Source organism: Triticum urartu, chromosome 6A, assembly GCF_056163025.1.
Source record: "Triticum urartu cultivar PI428250 chromosome 6A, HENAU_Tu73, whole genome shotgun sequence".
Taxonomy (NCBI): Eukaryota; Viridiplantae; Streptophyta; class Magnoliopsida; order Poales; family Poaceae; genus Triticum; species Triticum urartu.
In genome coordinates, this window is record NC_141878.1 from 598,376,501 (window position 1) to 598,398,978 (window position 22,478).

General features: G+C 44.7%; 1 protein-coding gene and 2 pseudogenes across 2 annotated transcripts; all 3 read left to right on the forward strand.

The window, feature by feature from the left end:
* The first annotated feature begins 507 nt into the window (after positions 1-507).
* On the forward strand, positions 508-5,179 carry LOC125515594 (uncharacterized). The gene is given in 7 exon segments (XM_087527438.1): positions 508-814; positions 934-1,216; positions 1,338-1,464; positions 1,589-2,851; positions 2,854-2,910; positions 2,912-4,529; positions 4,653-5,179. Coding segments are annotated over 7 exon segments (4,182 nt in total).
* A 7,121-nt stretch (positions 5,180-12,300) lies between these two features.
* LOC147967013 (uncharacterized) lies at positions 12,301-17,069 on the forward strand (annotated as a pseudogene). Its single transcript, XR_015609133.1, has 3 exons — positions 12,301-12,695; positions 12,810-13,086; positions 13,199-17,069. The product of XR_015609133.1 is annotated as an uncharacterized LOC147967013 (transcript).
* A 563-nt stretch (positions 17,070-17,632) lies between these two features.
* LOC125541912 (small nucleolar RNA Z247) lies at positions 17,633-17,771 on the forward strand (annotated as a pseudogene).
* Positions 17,772-22,478: the final 4,707 nt, after the last annotated feature.

Here is a 22,478-nt window from a genome sequence, read left to right on the forward strand (position 1 = left end):
ATGTGTTATGGAAAGAGTTCCCTTATTTTGGAAAGAGTTTTGCTATGCGTACAACATATTGTATCCGATATATGTATGATAATGCATGTCAGTCATTCGTGGTGATCACGCGAAAGAACAAAGGAGAGAAGGGGAAATAGGACAGCCCATGCTGCGGAGGGGATGATGGGGTGTTCGTTATATTGTTGCAACACGCTGCACTAGGGGAAAATCATTTTTCTCAACTTTTATTCTTCACCGCTCAACCAAAATCATTTCCAAAAGCAGAGGACCACTTTCATAATGTTTTTTAGATTAAAAGCAGAGGAGCACAATAGGAGATTACATGGGGCAGAGTGGGCTTGTTGAGAGGAAATGGCCCATGTTAGAAGCTCCTCTGAACTTTGAACCTTCCTGCCACATACAGTACGTCAACCTTCCTCTGAACTCTGAAGTCTCAACCCGCCATCTCCCTCTGCCATACGTTTCCTTGCGCGTTGCTGCCCTCTCCTTGCACCGGATCTGGTGATGGACGCCATGGAAGACCCCAACCTGGAGCCTGCGATTGGATGGCTTTCCGATACAATCCTTGCAAATCTCGCAGCCGGCGGCAAGCTGGATTCATGGATTCGCCAGGCGGGCCTCGGCAACGACGTCGGGAAGCTCAAGTCCGAAGTCGAGGAGGTGGAGATGGTGGTTTCTGCTGTGCAGGGGAGGGCGACTGGGAACAAGCCGCTGACCCGATCTCTCGCTCGTATCAAGGAGCTGCTCTACGACGCCGACGACGTGGTCGACGAGCTCGACGGCCACAGGCTCCAGCACGAGCTCGAACCTGGTAATTTCGGTGATAAATTTAGATCCAAGTATCTGCTGATTTTCTTGCTAATTGGAAGTTCCAATTCATGAGCACAACGACTATGCTAAATATCTTGTCCACCTTTTCTTCTGCCTCAGAGACGCTGCTCGAAATGGATGGACAAGGAACGCAGCAAGTTGAGAGATCTAGAGAAAATACTGCTGATGTACAGAGCAGCAGCAATGGCCGGTTACGTTCCAAGGAATGGAATCACTTTGACATCACACAGTTTGAACAAAACGGAGGGCCTGCCAGAGCAAAATGTAAGTACTGCAAAACAGAGCTCATGTGCACAACCAAAAAGGGAACATCAGTTTTGCGCAATCATCTCAAGAGCAAAGGTTGTAGCCACAAACGTGGAGCAACTCACCCTTCTTCAAGGTGCCTAGATTTTTTTTCTACATCGCACCAGCACACTTTTGCGAGTCTTTTTTTAATACGCATGTGCATAAGAGTATATTAATGGTCTCACTGCTAATCCATGATCTATTTCTCCTTGCAGCACTGCTGATGCTACCACGATTCCTACGCATGTTGCAGCTGGTAATTTGTCTAGCAGAAAAAGGATGAGAATCAATCAGGAGTCAACACACATCAATGCAGCTAACCCAAACGGTTGGAGTAAGGATGCATTGAACATATAAAGGATGAGGGAATGCGCCCAACTAGCGTCTATGGCCACGTCTCCTTTTTTGCATCTATAAATAGTGGGAGGAAGGGATAAGCCACGAGCGCTGCGTTCGGCTGGATAAGCCCCGAGCGCTACAAGACATCACTAGTCAGCTGCAAGGCAGGCGAGAGGCTATCACAGGGCTTCTGGAGATACTTGGGCCAGACTCGAGTGTTGCAAGTTCAATTCACTGTCAGAATACTATCTTAGATCCATGCTGAATAACATCAAGTCTTGTTCAAGGAAAAGTGTATGGGAGAGCAGCAGAGAAGAGATCCATCAAAAAGTCGATAGAAGAACACAAATCAACTACCGGTGTAACTGTTCTGCCTATTGTAGGCATCGGAGGAGTTGGTAAGACAGCTCTCGCTCAGCTTGTATAAATTGATCCAGCTTTGGAAAGTCAATTTTACCACAAGATATGCCTCTGGGTCTCTAACAACTTTGATGAAATGAGACTCACAAGAGAGATGTTAGATTACGTCTCACACGAAACACATGATGGCCTATGCAGCTTTCCCAAGCTTCAGGAGGCCTTGAAGGGTCGTATTAAATCAAAGAGGGTTCTACTTATTTTAGATGATGTTTGGGATGACAAGGATCAATGCCGATGGAACCAACTATTAGCTCCTTTCAAATCTGACAATGCAAAGGGCAACATGATAATCGTGACAACAAGAAAACCTTCTGTTGCAAAGAGTAGAGGTACAACTAGACCAATTATCTTAGGTGGTTTGGGAAAGGACCATTTTTGGCAAGTGTTTAAATCTTGCACGTTTGCTAATGAGATTTACAAAGTGCAAGCAAATCTAACTAACTTAGGACAGGAAATAGCACAAAAATTAAAAGGAAATCCATTAGCAGCACAAACCGCTGGGGTAATATTAAGACATTGTCTTACTGTGGATCATTGGAATAACATTCTAAAGACCGAAGCTTGGAAATCCCTGGAACACACTGGTGGCATCATGTCTAGTTTGAAGCTTTCCTATGATGAGTTGCCCTACCATGTGCAGCAATGCTTCTCGCATTGTTCTACATTCCCCTACAACTATCAATTTCTTGCTGAGGAGATAGTTTGTTTTTGGATTTCACTGGGATACGTGAAGCGTGACTATTCAGGTAAGAGTTTGCAGGAGATAGGACAGTACTATCTAACTGACTTGGTGAACTTGGGTTTGTTTGAAAGAACAAGATCATCTCCTGGTAGTCAAACTTGGTATGCTATGTGTGGCCTGATGCATGAATTTGGGAGGCTAGTTTCAAGAACTGAGTGTGCAACTTTGGATGGTTTGTTGTGCAATGAATTTTTTCCAAATGTACGTCACCTGTCCATAGTAACTAGTTTTGTATATATCCGAGGGATAAGCAGACTGGAAACATACCGCGTAGTGAGAAGTTTGAATCTTTTCTTGCAAAATATAGTCGCATCAGTGAGAAAGTTGAAGACATTGCTGTTAATTGGGGAGTATGACTCCTTTTACTTCAAAGCATTCCAAGATGTGTTTGGAAAAGCACATAATCTGCATCTACTGCAAATGTCTGCAACATCAACTGATTTTGATTCCTTCATGTGTAGCTTGGTAAATCCTACACGTCTTCGCTATATAAAACTTCAGGATTGTCATACTGATTAACAAAAGATTTTGCCTCATGTTTTGAGCAAGTTTTTCCATTTTCAAGTATTGGATTTTGCTTTGTTTCTGTCATTGCATACGGTTAGTATAGACAACTGGAGAGAAAGGATAACATTTCCATCTCTGGAAATGCTTCGGTTTCTCAAAAGGTTGAAGTTGAGCAACATGCAAAGAGTAAGGGAAGTACCGCTTCCATCATTGGAGGAGCTGATTTTAGAGGGAATGCAAGATTTACAGAGATGTTCTTGCACTTGTTTGGGGGATATGAAGTCTAGTTTAAGGGTGCTGTAGATCCAGAGATGCCCTGCACTTCATGTGTTTGATCTGTTTCAGAAATGTCATAACTATGAACCTGAGCATAAGCCCTGGTTGCCTAGTTTGAGGAAACTCATTATGTGTGATTGTCCTCATTTTCATGTACAGGTCCCCCTTCCACCTTCAGCCACATTTTTCGAACTATTAATCAGTGGAGTTTCAACAATTATGACAATGGAGGGATCTTCCATGGGAATATTCAAAATTGACGGAAATGGACTTTTGAATGAGGTGACGTCACTCAGTGACAAAATTTTGGCATTCCATAATCTTAAGCATATCAAATACTTGGAGATATCATCATGCATCAGCCTAAGGTCCATTTCATTCATAGGCTTAAGTCAGCTAATCTCTTTAAAGAGTTTGAAAATAGTGGAATGCGGAGAACTTTTCTCTTCAGATGATGTGACAGAGCAGACCCATGAAGACATGATAAATGTTTGTGGTGTTGCTCTTCGGTCTCTTGAAAGTCTCTATATTAAAGAATGTGGAATAACGGGGAAGTGGCTATCTCTGATGTTGCGACTTTCGCCAATCCTGAAGGAATTAGATTTAATTGGCTGCCCACAGCTGAAACGGTTAAACTTTCTCCCATATTTCATGACTTTGTCATTAGGTTATGCAGATGCAATCGTGCTCATTCCATTGAATCTCAGAAAGAGAATTGGTGGATGCCCTCATCTAATATTTGATGGGAGTAGGGAAGGCTTTGCTGGATTTACCTCCCTTGAGGATGAAGTAGAGGAAGACTGCCAAGAGAACGACAGATGTCTCGTCCCGCAATCACTTGAACATCTTGATTGGTTTGATTATCCCCGAAAAGCTCTGCGGCCCTGCATTGTGGGTAATCTCACCTATCTCAAAAAGTTAGAAGTAACCAGCAAAAGTTTGGAATATCTACAGCTGGATTCCTGTACGGCCTTGGAAGATTTGGAAATTAGATGTTGTGAATGGCTCGTCGCATTAGAGGGCATGCAATCGCTTGGAACCCTCAGGTCGTTGGTACTATATGGAAACTCAAGATTGGAATCACTACAGCTGCATTCCTGTACGGCGTTGCTAGATTTGGAAAGTCGTGATTGCGATCAGCTCGTCACATTAGAGGGCATGCAATTGCTTGGAACCCTCAGATCTTTGGAATTATCTAAAAACTCAGGATTGGAATCTCTACACCTGAATTCATGCACGGCGCTAGTACGTTTGGAAATTTGTTGGTGTAGTTCGCTCGTGGCATTAGAAGGCTTGCGATCCCTGGTGAACCTCAAGCATTTGGTAATACTCGGGCCAACTGAGGGGATTTCAAGTCATAGCTATGAATTATTCCCTGCACTGGAAAGTCTTATGATCAATGACTTGTCTCTCCTTAACACGTTATTCTGCAAGGGCCTCACCCGCCTATACATTGCTTCTTCGGAAGCAAGGATACAGAGACTAACAAGTGAGCAAGAGAGCACGCTTCTGCTCCTCAGGTCCCTGCAAGAGCTCCAATTTGAGGATTGGTGGTATCTTATAGATCTTCCTGCGGGGCTGCGCGGCCTTCCTTCCCTCAAGAGGCTGGAGATCATAGGTTGTAAGCGCATCTCAGGGCTTCCGAAGGAGGGCCTCCCACCTTCGCTGGAAGAACTGGTAATCGACCAATGCAGCGTCGAGTTTTCAAAAGGATGCAGATCGCTAGCAACAAGCAAGCTAGAGGTCAAAATTGATGGGGACTATGTAGACTGATTACAGAATATCTTTCTAAGGTATGCTTCTACCATATACCCAGTCATTTTTTACTAAACACAAAAATTGTAAATTTATATGCAATTGGAGGGATTGCCCAAGTCATCCCTGTCCTGGGTCACCTGTTACAGTACTTATATTTTAAGTGGAGGAAATGCTTAACGTATTTTTCTTGTGATATGAACAGGTTTTCTTGTGATCTTTCATAAGGTGCCTCCCCACCCCACCGAGGGAAAAGAAAGAATCCATTGCCCGCTTGTCTGTCTAATGCGCTTGTTCTGTTCCAGCCTTTTCAATATGACCATTCAGAATTTTTTTGGTGATTGCTGAATGAATCCATTATCTCACTCTCAGGAACCTCCTGTGCAGGTTCCAGTGGGCCAAACAATAAAACTGGATTCCGCTGTAAGAGATTGTAGTCTGAAACCCGTGAGTGGAACTGTATAAGTAAATTATTCTGCAGTGATGCTGTATTTTTAAGAATGGATGCAGATCTGGTTGAGCGCTTCCAATTTTTTTAGGCCGGCCGTGTTGTCCGGGGTTGATACCACAACATAAAAAACAGGATGATTCTAGCACTGTTTGTCCTGCAAATTTAAATCTCTGTTCATGGATGATCTATACTCGATTTTCTCGGAATTTCTTGAAAATGATTCTGAGCACCTTCAGATGTTTGGAGTCCAATAGAATGTTTGGGGTGTACAATACAATCACAACAGATGGATTTTTCTAGCTCCGTTTGTGCAGAAATTTTTAACAGTCCGCACTGAAGGTATTAATCCTTGATTTGTTTTTTCAGGAATTGTTTCAGTCCGCACTAAAGGTTCTCAGTGAAATCATAGTCAGTCCACTCAGGGCCCTATTCTTTATAACTGTGAATTCCTTCAGAAAAATCGAGCACTCTGTATGTTTTGCAGTCCGGTGGTGTTTCCACGGTGTGCAACAAACAGAGGATGCATGTTTCCAGATGTGTTTCTGGTGAAGTTTTTTTGTTGTTGAGAAACTCGAGTAAACGAATTACTCAAGTGGGGGAATACATTCAGACTGCATCAACTGTCGTAACCTATCAGGGCATCCGCGATGATCATCTGGTCTCCTCTTTGTCTGGCCTCGGCAACAAGTTCATGAGCCGAAGAATTACATTCAGACAAGAACACCAGCCCCCCTGTAATCCCTGGCCACCACACCCGCTCAGCACTGGCCACTGTCAGGGAGAAACGACGCATCAGTGTTGATTTTAACAGTTCCCCTATCCGGTGCACTCCATTGGTTGATCGCCTTTGCAGACTGCAAGTTCAGATTAGCACATTTCCACTCCTCGTACCTTGTCAGCAAAATCGCTGAGCTCCTGATTGGTTCCCTGCCACTTCCATGGCTGCAGTCATCTCCACAGCAGGAGCTGCAGGACTTTAGCACGCATGTCATCGGATACAGAATCCAACAGTACCTGCAGCCAATTGCATCCAGTGAACCGGAAGTCTTTTTCAGGTGGAAGATTCCACACTTCTTCCATAGCATATTTTAAGGCTCTACTTTTTCTGCATCCATTGATTGCGTGGAAGTCATCCTCCTCTCCATTACCACAAATATTACAGGCACCATCATGGACAATAGTTCGTCTGTACTTATTCTTTTTGGTAGCAAGAGGATTCGCAGCAACCCTCCACCCGAAGATTCTGACCTTAGGCGGGACATCAACTCTCCAAATGAGGTCCCAAATACTCCGGTCTGAGGACACTAGCTAGCCAAATCCATCGAGTCCTCCTCCTCCCGCGTCGTCCCCGCGGACGACCGGGGGGAAACCCTAGGGCGTCGTCGGCCGGTTCCCCTCCCCTCGTCTTCCTCCCTCGCCGCCGCCCGTGCGCGCCGGCGGGCGAAGCCCGTTTGGTGCTGGCGGCGGCGGGGCCTCGTCTCTCCCTGCTCGGGCGGCGGCGGCGCGGGGCGCCCTGCTCGGACAGCGGCGCTGCGCTTTCGGGGGGCACGGCGGCGTGGCTGCTTGGCCCGGCGGCGGGGCTGCTGGTCCGGGGTGGCGGCGTGGAGGGCCTCGAGGTGGTGGGCGCACCCGTGGCGGCGGCGGATCTGACGCGGCGGCGGCGGTGATGGTGGTTGCGGACGAGCCGGTTTCCGGCCAGATCCGGTTGGATCTGTCGCCGGGGACCCGGCTGGTGGCGCAGGGCGGAGGCCGGGGATCGCCCTGGGCACGGATTCGGGAGGGGACGGCGGCGGTTGCCGGCCTGCTCCCTGGCTCTGGCGCTGGGCCATCGGCGGGCGGCTCGGAGTAGTCCCTCGGGGTCCCGGCGTGGATGTGGGGTTCCACGGCGTGGTGGTGGCCCATGGCGGTGGTCTGGGTCGTTTCAAGGCGGCGGCTGGACTTCTTTGGCGTCTGCCTGTCGGGGAGCGCCCTTAACGACCTTCGATTCCTCTCCTCGTCGTTCAGGCGCTACCTTCATTGGAGGGTTGGCCCTCTTCCAGCGGCGCCCACCGCCCGTCTCGCGCCCGGCGACAGGACCGAGCTCGTCTCGCGCCCGGCAGCAGGACCGGACTCGTCTCGCGCCCGGCAGCAGGATCTGACTCGTCTCGCGCCCGGTTGCTGGACCGAGCTCGTCTCGCGCCCGGCAGCAGGACGGGTCAATGGTGGCCAGGTTTGGCCGGACTTCGGGTCTCGACGCTGGGGATTGCTCAGGAGTGCGAAAGGCGGTTCCTTTCCATTCGTCTCTTTGGTTGGGGTAGCGGTGGGTGACGGGTGAGGTGGCGTCAAGGTCATGGATGCTGGGGCGGCGGCCCTGGTGGTGGTGTCGCGGTGCTCCTGGGCAAAGCTCGTGACATGGTGCTGCCTGGTGGCCATGGCCGTGTGGGCGGCGTGGTAGCCAGGGTGCGGCGTTCGGTGGCGGTGAATATTGGTCGGGGTGAAAACTTGTTCTATCTTCGGACTGACCGGCGACGGCGAAGCTCGTTCCCTTCTTGAAGGCGTCGCCGCGACTCTCGCTGCCCATCGTGTTGCTCCAGGGGAAACCCTGATCCTTGGGTCGGGCGGTGGCGGCACTTCGGTGTCGTAACCTTTCTGTTGGCACCGCCTTGGAGCCCACGGAGCGTCGTATGTAGCTTCTTCTCTTCGCGGTGGCGTGTTCACGGTTGTGGTCCCCGATGGCTATAGTAGTGCTAGGGGTGGTGTTGCTGCGCTCAGCGTCTTTGTATCCTGCCTTGGGTGTGTGCGTGTGTGTTGGTGATGTGTGCTGTACTGGATTGTTGATGATCTGTGCTTTATATATAAAACGGGGCGAAAGCCTTTTTTGACAATACTCTGGTCTATTGCGCTTCTCAAATAACTTGACGGTTCAAGCCGGGTTTGATTTTGAAAGGACGCAGCGAGCTTGTAAGCACTCCTTACAAAGAAAACACAATTCTTTTCATAAGGCCACTATTCCATTCTTTCCTGTCCAGGAGCATGAGCTGGTTCACTCATCTTAATCTCCCCCCCCCCCCCCCCCCCCTCCCACATACCATATAATACCCTTTCTCAGCAGCTCCGGCGCGGCCTCGTTTCATGTATTTGGAAAAAAATATATGTTAATCATGTATTTAAAAAAATCAGTATATATAAAAGTAATATTTCTGATGTATACAAAATATGTATAATGTATAAAAAGTAGACATAAAACATATACTTAAAAAGTTAAATCATGTATTTGAAAAACTTTAATATAAAAAGAACAAATGAAAAAGAAGAAAAACAAAACCAGAAAAACGAAAGAAAGAAATAAAGAAAACAAAGAACGAATAAAAGAACCAAAGAAAAAAGAAAACGGAAAAACCAAAAAAAGGTATAAACCGAAGAAAAAAGCTGCAAAACCGCTCCTCGATGCGGCCATTAATGTGCCAACCCACAAGCAACAAGCGGGGCTGGCACAGTAGTTGTGGGGCTGTTAGAATGTTGTTTGTCTAAAAATTGGTAAAATTGTCTATTTGTCTCTTGAGAATGCCGGCCAATCACAGGTCACCGTAGCGATTGGGCGAGATTTTGCTAGTTTGTTTAGTCACCAATTATTTGTCGTTTTCTTTTGTTTTTTATTTTCCTTTCTCTTTTCTTCTCTCTCTTACTTCAAGAAAGTTTTAAAATACAATAAAATTTATAAAATTTAATAAAATTTCGAATTTGTGAGAATGGTTTCTAATATTGGGCAATATTTTAAAAAATAGGCAAATCTTTTTACAATTTGAGAAAACTTTTGAAAACACAAACATTTTTTAAAATTTGAGAATCATTTTAAATATCGGGAAAACATATTTTTATGGCATTTGTTTTCCAAAAATCAGTACATTTCAAATTCTATGACTTTTTAACCTTTTACTGTAGCTCATATTTTCAGGTTGAAATAATTTAAAACCTAAAAAACAGAAGAAAATTCTCTTGTCCTGATCACGAGTGTGGGCTGGTCGACATCACCGGCTCTTGTGCGATACCTCGAAACTTTAATGCAACTAGCGTCATATAGGAGACCCCCTACTTGGGTAGCTTCCGTGAGAATTTTCTAAAGTGTTGACGATAATTAACAGTGCAACAATACTCTGGGCCCCGGACAGCTGCCCTTGCTCCCCCCAAGGCCATGGGTTTAGATGCAGCTCCCCGCAAAAAAAAAAAGGTTTAGGTGCAGCTCTCGAACAATGTAAATAGTAAATTGTCTTTTAAGCGTAAACAAGTATTAATCTGATTAACTATTTGCACATATTTCTATATTGCGTGATTGCAAAAGTAAAAACAATAAAAGGTAAAAAGTGAATCAGCTGTATTTTTGCCAACTTTCGAAATGAATAGACTATATAACACCCATATAGGCCAGATTAGCTCGTTCCAAAAAGAGCTTAATTATTTACATAAATATATCTATGTACACAACATACCCCTAAAAAATGTATGTATACAAAATTTTAAATAAAGATTTTAGTTTCTTAATACATATTTAGAAAGAAATACTTCAATTTTAAAAATATTCGATTATTTCAGGATTAAGTATTCCTTTTTAGGAAACAAAATTCATACATTTGAAATGTTTTATGTACTTTTGAAAAATGATCATGTATTAAAAAATATTCATGCTTTAAAAAATGTTCTTATGTTAGCTACATATTAAAAAAACTTTCATGTGCTTTAAAAATGATGATGTGTTCTGGAAAGATATCATGTATTTTGGAAAGATTTTTGCTATGTGTACAACACATTGTACCCGATAAATGTATGATATTGTAGCCGTTCATGGTGATCACTATGCAGTTTATATTTATTGGGCTTTTTTTGCGGGGTTATTTTTATCATATGCAAAGTAGTTCAGTTTAGGGGGGAAAGTATTCCATGTACTAGGAAAAACGAAATATGAAAAAGGCAGATTAACTGGTGGGAAAAAGGGGAAAATATTGTGAAAGAAGAAAGGAAAGAAGGGAGAAATAGGCCAGCCCATCTCGCGGAGTTGTGCATCATATTGTTGCAAAAGGTTACACTAGGGAAAAAAAGATTTCCCCAACTTTTGTTCTTCACCGCTCAACCGAAATATTTTCCGAGAACAAGGGAACACCTTTATAATGTTTATGCGGAAATACTTGACCTCACCCGGCCGATAACTAGGCGCACGTAGATCGCCTCTGTGACTGTCTAGTCAGATTTTGATCGTGCGTCGCACAACAACCCTGCCCCATGTACTGGTTTGAAACACCCCCGTTGTGACAAGACATGCGATAGCAACAAGGGGTCTGTTGTAGACCGGCAAATCGATCGGGTCTTCTTCCTCCAGCCTCCTCCCAATCTCATCTCCCCTCCACGCCCGATCGATCGCCACCAGCCCTTGCACATGCGTGCGCTCCACCCAACACGACTTTTTTTTAAGGGAAAGAGGATACATAGCGAAAGTGTCATTCCGCTTGCAGGCTCAAATGGTCCTCATGAATAGTAAAATAAAAAATGTAATTTTTTTGACAATAAATATTGACGAATTTTCTATATATTTGCAAAATCATTACTCCAAAATGCTTGAAAAAACATTTCTAAATAGGCGAAAGTTAAACCTAAATTTTCTCTTGCGGTGAAAAGTGTAAATCCTATTTGAGGGGAGCCTTGATGTATGATGATTTAGGTCTATGGGAGCGATGGTGGTGATAGTCTACCATGGAGAATAGACTCGATCATGGAGTTACTCTTGCGGCGGAAGGTTCCACCTGCCATTGGCCATCCATGCTAATTGATGTGAGTCATAAATCAAATAGTATTCATTTTTTCCTTGAGCCATATTTATTGTGTTATAGGCAAGTGCCATAATTATTACCGTTACAATGCACATGCATATGTAATAGGAGTAGTAAAAGTACTCATATATTAAATATTCGAGTATTTCAGGATTAAAGTGTTCATTTTTAGAAAAAAAATCCATACATTTGAAAAAAAATCAGGTATTTTTTGAAAAAAATGCTCATGTATTAAAAAATACTTATGCTTTACAAAAAACTTATGTTAGTATTGTATTTGAAAAGAACAGTCATGTGCTTTAAAATTTGTTGATGTGTTATGGAAAGAGTTCCCTTATTTTTGAAAGAGTTTTGCTATGCGTACAACATATTGTATACGATATATGTATGATAAGTTGATAACGCATGTCAGTCATTCGTGGTGATCACGCGAAAGAACAAAGGAGAGAAGGGGGAAATAGGCCAGCACATGCCACGAAGGGGATGATGGGGTGTTCGTTATATTGTGAAAGGAAAAAAACGTGTTTTTTTCGTTTCCGAAAGGCACGGCCGTGACTCTCGCTAAAGCACAACCATGCCTCTCGCGGAAGAAAAACCGTGACTTTTACGAAAGGAAAAAAAAAGAAAACACGTTTTTTCGCGTAAATTTTTTTTATCGAAAAGCTAAGGAAGACCGGGGAAAATCAAAATGTCGAAAAAACCCGAAAAAAACAGTTTAAAAAGCCGTAAACACGTGCGGAAAAATAAAAAAAATCTGGAAGGAGCGTCCAGAGCGCAACACGTAGCAAATGGCTGAGAGCGCGTCAAGTGCCGCTGATCGTTGCTAGGCTCCCAAAGGAGCGCTTGTTAACTAGTTGCTCTCCCTGCCTGCCACATACGTCAACCTTGCTTATCCTCTGAGGTCTGAACCCGTCATCTCCCTCTGCCATACGTTTCCTTGCGTGTCCTTGCTTCCAGCTCCTTGCGCCGGATCTGGTGATGGACGCCATGGAAGACCCCACCCTGGAGCCTGCGATTGGATGGCTTGCCGATACCATCCTTGCAAATCTCGCAGCCGGCGGCAAGCTGAATTCATGGATCCGTCAAGCTGGCCTCGGCAACGACATCGGAAAGCTCCAGTCCGAGGTCGAGGAGGTGGAGATGGTGGTTTCTGCTGTGTAGGGGAGGGCGACCGGGAACAAGCCGCTGACCCGATCCCTCGCTCGTATCAAGGAGCTGCTCTACGACGCCGACGATGTGGTCGACGAGCTGGACTACTGCATGCTCCAGCAGGAGCTCCAGCCAGGTAATTTTGGTAACACATTTTTTAGATCCAAGTATCTGCTGAATTGCTTCCGATTTTTTTTCTGGAGCACAACGACTATGCTAAATATCTGGTGCACCTTTTGTTCTGCCTCAGAGACGCTGCTCGAAACGGATGGATCGCAGCAAGTTAAAAATTCCAGAGAAAATGCTGATGATGTACAGAGTAGCAGCAATGGCAGGTTACGGTCCAAGGAATGGGTTCACTTTGACATCATAGACACTGAACAAAATGGAGGGCCTTCCAAAGCAAGATGCAAGTACTGTCAAACAAAGATTATGTGCCCAACCACAATGGGGACATCAGTTTTGCGCAATCATCTCAAGAGCAAAAGTTGTACCAAGAAACGTGGAGCATCTGACCCTTCTTCAAGGTACCTAAATTATTTAGTGCCCTGCACGGCACATTTTTTAGAGCCTTCTTTCATACATCTGCTTAAGTGTGCATTAAGGCTCACCCAATCCATGATTTGTATCTTATTGCAGCACCGCCAATGCTACTACATTAAGTCCCATGCCTGTTGCAACTGGCAGCAGAAAAAGGATGAGAACCGGTCAGGAGTCAACAAACGTTGCCGCAGCTAACCCAAACAGGTGGAACAAGGACACATTTCCCGAAAGGATACAAGACATCACTAGTCAGATGCAAGTCAAACGAGAGGCGATCACAAAGCTTCTCAAGATACTTGGGCCAGACTCAGGTGGTGCAAGTTCAAATCATTGTCAGAGTACAAGCTCAGATCCACGCCGAAGAACATCAAGTCTTATTCAAGGGAAAGTGTATGGGAGAGCTGCAGAGAAGAGTTCCATCAAAAAGTCGATCGAAGAACACAAATCAACTGCCGGTGTAACTGTTTTGCCTATTGTAGGCATAGGAGGAGTTGGGAAAACAGCTCTTGCTCAGGTTGTGTACAATGATCCAGCTTTGGAAAGTGAATTTGATCACAAGATATGGATTTGGGTGCCGAACAATTTTGATGAAATGAGACTCACGAGGGAGATGTTAGATTGTGTCTCCCAAGAAGATTGCATATGCATCTTTCCCAAGCTTCAAGAGGTCTTGAAGGGTCATATTAAATCAAAGAGGATTCTACTTATTTTAGATGATGTCTGGGAAGGCATGGATGACGGCCGATGGAACAAATTGTTGGCTCCTTTCAATTCTAATGGTGCAAATGGCAATATGATTATTCTGACAACTAGAAAACCGTTTGTTGCAAAAAAGAGAGGTACAACTGGACCAATTTACTTACATGGTTTGAAAAATGATGATTTCTGGCTATTGTTTAAGGCATGTGCATTTGGTTATGAGAATTACGAAGAGCAAGCAAGTCTAAGTAACATGGACAGAAAATAGCACAAAACTTAAAAAGAAACCCATTAGCAGCACAAACTGCTGGGTCACTATTAAGAGATCAACTTACTGTGGATCATTGGAGTAACATTTTGAAGACAGAAGATTGGAAATCCTTGCAACACGCTGGTGGCATCATGTCTGCTCTGAAGCTTTCCTACGATGACCTACCATACCTTGTACAACAATGTTTCTCATATTGTTCCATATTCCCCTACAACTATTAATTTACTGCTGAGAAACTAGTTTGTCTTTGGATTTCACAAGGATTTTTGAAGCGTGATCATTCAAGCAGCAGTTTGGAGGAGATGGGACAGTACTATCTGACTGATTTGGTGAACCTGGGATTGTTTGAGCAGGTTAAAAGTCAAACTTACTACACTATGTGTGGCCTGATGCATGATTTTGCACGGCTAGTTTCAAGAACTGAGTGTGGAGCTTTGGATGGTTTGCAGCACAATGACATTTTCCCAACTGTACGCCATTTATCTATAGTAACCAATTTTGTATATCGGAGGGATGGCCAGACTGGGAACATACCTCGTAGTGAGAAGTTTCAATTTTTCTTGCAAAATATAGTCACATCCGTGAAAAAGTTGAGGACATTGGTGTTGATCGCGAAATATGACTCCTTTTTCTTCAACGCATTCCAAGATGTGTTTGAAAAATCACATAATCTATGTCTGCTGCAAATGTCTGCAACATCTATTGATTTTAAATCTTTCTTATGTAGCTTGGTAAATCCTACACGTCTCCGGCATCTAAAACTTGAGGATGATAATGCTGAGCAACAGCCTTTGCCTCATGTTTTGAGCAAGTTTTTCCATCTTCAGGTATTGGATGTTGCTTTCTTTATGTCATTGCATACAGTTCATCTAGAGGATTGCGGAGAAGGGGGGGTACTTTCATCTCTGGAAATGCTTTGGTTTCTTAAAAGGTTGAAGTTGAGAAACATGCGGAGTGCAACAAAAGTATCGTTTCCATCATTGGAGGAGCTTGTTTTATATAAAATGTCAGATTTACAGACATGTTACTGTACTTCCGTGGATGATATGAAATCTAGTTTAAGGCTGCTGGAGATACAGAGTTGCCCTGCACTTGAGGTGTTTGATCTATTTTAGAAAGGTCATAACTACAAAATTGAGTATAAGTCATGGTTGCCCAATCTGAGGAAACTCATTATGCGCAATTGTCCTCATCTGCAAGTACAGACCCCCCTTCCGCCTTCAGCCATATTTTTCTAAACTATCAATTAACGAGGTTTCACCAATTATGACAATGGAGGGATCTTCCACGGAAAAATTAGAGATTAGCGGATATAAACTTTTGTGTGATACACTCGATGACAAAATTTTGGCATTCCATAATCTTAAGGATATCAAATACTTGGAGATATTGAATTGCGAAAGCCTAACATCCATTTCATTCAAAGGCTTAAGTCAGCTCATCTCCTTAAAGAGTTTGAAAATAGTGCACTGCAGAGAACTTTTCTCTTCGGATGATGTGCCAAAGCATACCCATGACGACATGATAACTGCAAATGATGATATTCTCCCGGCTCTAGAAAGTCTTGATATTATAAGATGTGGAATAACGGGGAAGTGGCTATCTCTGATGCTGCTTCATTCGCCAACCCTGAAGGACTTGTATTTATATGATTGTCCGCAGTTGAAACAGTTGAAGATAGAAGAGGCTTTTGAGGCTTCGTCATCAGGGTATCTACATGGTGCGCCATCAGGATATGCAGATGGAGTCGTGCACATTCCACTGAATCTCAGAAAGATAAAAATTGGTGGATGCCCTCATCTAATATTTGACGGGAGTAGGGAAGGCTTTACTGGATTTACCTCCTCCTCACAGGTAGAGAATGGAAGATGTCTCCTCCCGCAATCAGTTGGACATCTTGATTGGTCTGATTATCCCCGAAAAGCTCTGCGGCCCTGCTTTGTGGGTAATTTCACCTGTCTCAGAAAGTTACAAGTAACCAGCAAAAGTTTGGAATATCTACAGCTGGATTCTTGTACGGCCTTGGAAGAATTGGAAATTGACGGTTGCGATCAACTCATCACATTAGAGGGCAAGCGATCGCTTGGAATGCTCAGGTCTTTGAAATTATCTTTTAACTCAAGATTCAAATCCCTATGGCTGCATTCCTGCACGTCGCTGGAACGTTGGAAATTTGGTCCTGCGGTTCACTCGTCACACTAGAGGGCTTGCAATCCCTCGTGAACCTTAAGCATTTGGAAATACGCACATTGAAGAGTTACGATTCAGTTGAGGGAATTCCAAGTCATAGCTATGAGTTATTCTTCCCTACACTGGAAAGTCTTGAGATCGATGAGTTGTCTCCCCTTAACACGTCATTCTGCAAGGGCCTCACCTGCCTCCAAAGCCTAACGCTTACTTGGTTGGATGCAACGAGACTAACAGATGAGCAAGAGAGAGCACTTCTGCTGCTCAGGTCCCTGCAAGAGCTCTGCTTTCACGCTTGTACGCATCTCATACATCTTCCCACGGGGCTGCGGGGCCTCCCTTCCCTCAAGACGTTGAAGATCATAAGTTGTGAAGATATCTCATGGCTTCCAAATGAGGGCCTCCCACCTTTGCTGGAAGAACTGGTAATCGATGGTTGCAGCGTCGAGTTATCAAAACAATGCAGATTGCTAGCAACAAGCAAGCTGGAGGTCAAAATTGATGGGGACTATGTGAACTGATTACAGAGTATCTTTCTAAGGTATACTTCTACCATATACCCAGTTATTTTTTCGACTAACCACCAAAATCATACAATTGTGTGCTACTGGAGGTTGTATAGATAGACTTGTAGAGAATGTATAGATAGAAATACGTGGCAACATGTCACGTATGTGTTGTAGCGCATACAATGTATTTGGTGCGGCAGGTTGTTAGCTAGATAGATCTTATCTTGGTATAGCTTGGAGTAGATGTCAAGTTTAGCAACAACCTGCGCCTTCTTGTAATCTGTCATGACTATATAACATGTATGCGTCCCGCCGAACAGCATACGCTTCTAGCCTTTCATTCTTTCATGGTAATCAGAGCAATCCTCGAGCTCATCCATGGCGACGTCTTCAAGTTCCTTCTGCTCCTCGCCATTCGTGCACGCCTCCACCGAGAAGCTCACCAAGGGCAATCACGCTCTGTGGCGGGCGACCGTGCTCTCCGCCATCCGGGGAGCCCAGATGGTGAAGTACCTCGACGTTGAGCAGCCACCGCCGCCCATGCAGATCGACGTGACCTCCTCCGACGGCAAGACCACGGCGAAGGCGCCGAACCCTGACTTCCAGACTTGGTATACGCAAGACCAACAAGTTTTCTCGTATCTTCTGACGACTCTCCCTCGTGAGATAGCCATCCAGGTTGCGTCCTATCATACCTCGGCGGAGTTGTGGAACACGGTTGAGGGGATGCTTGCATCTCGCACCCGCTCCCAGACCACCAACGTCCGGATCGCCCTCGCCAACTTCCAGAAGGGCAACCTATCCATCACCGACTATGTCGGGAAGATCAGAACCCTCTGCGATGAACTGATCGCTGCAGGGAAGAGGGTGGACGAGGAAGATATTGTCTCCCACATCCTAGCCAGACTTGACGAAGAGTTCGACCCTGTGGCTTTTGCCATGTGCTCCAGGGTAGAACCAGTCACCGCGGCTGAGCTGTTTTCTCAGCTGCTCAGCTTCAAGACGAGGCTGAATCTTCGTGGCGGCGGATCGCAGTCATCTGCCAACGCTGCCACCCGAGGCTGCAGACAAGGCGGCGGCGGCGGTGGTGACCGCGGCCGCAGACAAGCCGACAATGGTGGTGACCGCGGCGGCCGTGGCTACTCCAAGCCAGGAGGCCGCAACGGTGGACATGGCGGCGGGCACGGCGGCAACAACGGCAGCGGTGGAGGCAACTACAACAAGCATGCCTCCGCTCCCAGGGTTCAGTGCCAAATCTGCGGGAAGATGGGCCATCCGGCATGGAAATACTGGAAACGCTATGATGAATCCTACCAAGGTGTGGAGGAGAAAATGGCCAATCTTGCAGCTCCACAGTATGTGGTGGACACCAACTGGTATCTCGACAGTGGTGCCACCGACCATATCACCCGTGACCTGGAGAAGCTGAGCGTGCGCGACCGCTACAACGACAACGAGCAGATCCACACCGCAAGCTGTTCAGGTATGGTTATTGAACACGTTGGTCATTCGGCTATTCACACCCTAGATCATGATCTCTATTTAAACAATATACTTCATGTACCCGAAGCCAACAAAAGTCTCATCTCTGCTAGTCGTCTCGCCGTTGACAATAATACCTTTGTTGAAATTCATCCCTATTCTTTTTTTTGTAAACGAACAGGGAACGAGGAAGGTACTCCTTCAAGGAAAGGGTAGACGAGGTCTCTACCCAGTAATGCACACGGGCACCAACATCAACAAGCAAGTACTAAGTGCCACCAAGATATCTCCGGACAGGTGGCATCGACGCTTAGGACATCCATCTTCAGTTATTGTTAGCAAAGTCATTAGTCAGAATAATCTCCCGTGTGCCAGTGATTTCAATAAAGAGTCTATATCTGACTCCTGTCAAAGAGGCAAAATTCACCAACTTCCTTATCCAAATTCAATAAGTAATCAAAGTTCCCTCTAGAACTTGTGTTTTCCGATGTTTGGGGTCCTGCTATTGAAACAGTAGGAAGAAAGCAATATTATGTGAGTTTCATAGATGATTTCAGTAAATTTACATGGATATATCTTATCAAACACAAGTCTGAGGTGTTTCAGAAATTCCATGATTTTCAGAATCTTGTAGAAAGACAGTTTGATCACAAGATTCTTGCTCTCCAAATAGATTGGGGTGGGGAGTATGTGAAACTAAACTCCTTTTTCACCCGCATAGGCATATCTCACCATGTCTCTTGTCCTCATGCCCATCAACAGAATGGGTTGGCTGAGAGGAAACATCGACACATAGTTGAGGTAGGCTTGTCACTTCTTGCCCAAGCTTCTATGCCTTTGAAGTTTTGGGATGAAGCCTTCATTGCCGCAACCTATTTGATAAATAGGACTCCTAGCAAGGTTATCAACTTCGAAACACCTTTTGAACGACTCTTTCATGAAAAACCCAACTATTCTATTCTTCGTATTTTTGGGTGTGCTTGCTGGCCCAATCTTCGACCCTACAATAATCATAAACTCCAATTCCGATCGAAACAATGTGCTTTCCTTGGGTACATCAATCTCCACAAAGGTTTTAAGTGCCTTGATATCTCCACCGGACGTGTTTATATCTCTAGGGACGTTGTATTTGATGAAAACGTTTTTCCCTTTGCTACACTTCATCCTACCGCCGGTGCACATTTACGTGCTAAGATCCTTTTGCTTTCCCCAGACCTATTAAATCCTACTGATCAAGGGGGTGAAAACACTGCTGATGATCATTTGTTTAATAACCCTAACCATAATGGAGACAACGGTGGAAAAAACGGCGCTCCAAACTGTGATTTTATGCAGCAACAGAGAACTCCTGGCGGCGTGGGACACAAGGCAGATATGCCTGCGGGCGTTAATCCCGCGAGATATGGTGTCAGCATGTAGGCTGACGCGGCGACGGATCCCCAGGCGGATCCCCTGACGCCGCCTGCCTGCCCTGGAGACCGGTCGGATGGGCCGGCTGATGATTGGTCGGGAGGACCCGATGTCCCCTCGCCCTCCTCTGGTGCGCGCCACGCGTCAGGCTTTGGTACGAGAGGGACAGGCGCGCCTTCGTCGTCACGTGCAGCGGGCGGCGTGTCGCCTGGTCCACCTACGCGCTCCTCGAGTCCAGGCAACACGTCACCTATGCCCGTGCGTGATCCGAGCGTGGCAGTCGAGGAGGATTTGCCCGCTAACGCTTCATTGGATGGAGGCGGGCCGGGATCTTCTGCGGCTGTTGATCCAGTACATGGAGACACACCAACACGTATGACTACACGTGCACAAAGAGGTATTTTCAAACCATCAAAGTTTAAAGATGGAACAATAAGGTATGACAAGAATTTCAAGTTTGCAAATTTTGCCTCCACTGGTGAACCACAAAGTTTAACAGAGGCGTTGAGTAATCGTGATAGAAAAAATGCTATGACTATAGAATATGATGCACTCATGAGAAACAAGACTTGGCACTTAGTTCGCTCGAAGCAAGGGAGGAATGTAATAGATTGTAAGTGGGTGTACAAGGTCAAAAGAAAATCTGATGGCACAATAGACAGGTACAAGGCTAAACTAGTGGCTAAAGGTTTCAAGCAACGCTATGGTATTGATTATGAAGATACATTTAGTCCAGTTGTTAAGGCTGCTACTATCAGACTTGTTCTGTCTATTGCTGTTTCCAGGGGTTGGAGTCTTTGTCAATTGGATGTTCAGAATGCGTTTCTACATGGCGTTCTCGAGGAAGAGGTTTATATGCGGCAGCCACCTGAATTTGAGGATGGCTCAAAACCGCACCATATATGTAAGTTGGACAAGGCCTTGTATGGTCTAAACCAGGCACCCAGAGCCTGGTATTCAAAACTGAGCATGAAGCTGCAACAGCTTGGTTTTCGAGCCTCTACAGGAGATACTTCACTGTTCTTCTTCAAGAAAGGGAAGGTGATCATTTATATGTTAATTTATGTTGATGATATAATTGTTGCCAGTTCATCTCAAGATGCTACCTTGGCCTTGTTAAGAAACTTGAGAAGTGAGTTTGCACTCAAGGACCTGAGAGAGTTGCATTATTTTCTAGGCATTGAAGTTAGAAATATGCATGACGGTATTATGTTGACTCAAGAAAAATATGCCAAAGATATAATCAAGCGTGTTGGCATGAAGGATTGTAAGCCTTCCACTACACCTATGTCAACTATTGATAAGTTGTCATCGCATGAAGGAAAAATACTAAGTTCAGAAGAAGGGACTAAGTATAGGAGCATAGTTGGTGCACTTCAGTACTTAACTCTGACTAGACCTGATATATCTTTTGCTGTAAACAAAGTTTGTCAGTTCTTACATGCTCCTACTTTTGTACATTGGACAACAGTAAAAAGGATATTAAGATATATTCAGGGAAGTTCTGGAATAGGGCTAAAATTGTGTAGATCTCCATTAACTGCAATAAGTGCATTCTCTGATGCAGACTGGGATGGTTGCCCAGATGACAGGAGGTCTACTGGAGGTTTTGCCGTTTTTCTTGGGCCTAATCTTATATCTTGGAATGCAAAGAAACAAGCAACCGTGTCACGTTCCAGTACTGAAGCAGAATACAAGTCACTGGCTAATGCAACCACTGAGGTAATGTGGATAGAAACCCTACTTGATGAATTGGGTTGGAAGATCACATGTGTCACAACTTTGGTGTGACAATCTGGATGCAACTTATCTTTCTGCAAATCCTGTATTTCATGCAAGAACAAAGCATATAGAAATTGACTATCATTTTGTTCGTGAAAGAGTAGCACAAAAACTACTAGAAATACAATTCATTCCAACAGAGAGATCAAGTTGCTGATGGCTTCACTAAGCCTCTACAAGTTCGGCAGTTCCAAGCCTTCAAGAACAATCTGAACCTTGACATGGTAAGATTAAGGGAGGATGTTAAACGATAGGCTTGTAGAGAATGTATAGATAGAAATACGTGACAACATGTCATGTATGTGTTGTAACGCATACAATGTATTTGGTGCGGTAGGTTGTTAGCTAGATAGATCTTATCTTGGTATAGCTTGGAGTAGAGGTCAAGTTTAGCAACAACCTGCGCCTTCTTGTAATCTGTCATGACTATATAACATGTATGCGTCCCTGCCGAACAGCATACGCTTCTAGCCTTTCATTCTTTCACACACGCCATCCATGTTCGTCACCTCTTACACTACTTATATTTGAAGGGGGGAAAATGCTTAACGTATTTTTCTTGTGACAGGTTGAACAGGTTGGTTCGCTCAAGCAGTTGAACACCACCGAGGAAAAAGAAAGAATCCGTTGTCTGCTTGTGTGTCTAATGCACTTGTTATGTTCCAGCCTTTTCCATATCGCCTCTCTGAATTTCTTGCTGCTTGCTGAATGAATCCATGGCCTCGCTCTCGGGAACCTCCTGTACAGCAGGTTCCAGTGGGCCAAAACATAAAACTAGATTCCGCTGTAATTATAAGAGGTTGTAGTCTGAAACCCGTTAGTGAAACTTTATAAGTAAATTATTGTGCAGTGATGTTGTATTTTTAAGAACGGATGCAGATTTGGTCCAACTGTCGATTGAACCGAAATGCAATGCAATTCAATCGAGGCCTTGCAAGTCTTGATTAAGAAAGAAATAACTTTTAACAAATCTAAGTCAAGAATTCTGAGACGGAGGTAATATGTAGTACATGATTGAACACATGATAAGTCCCTT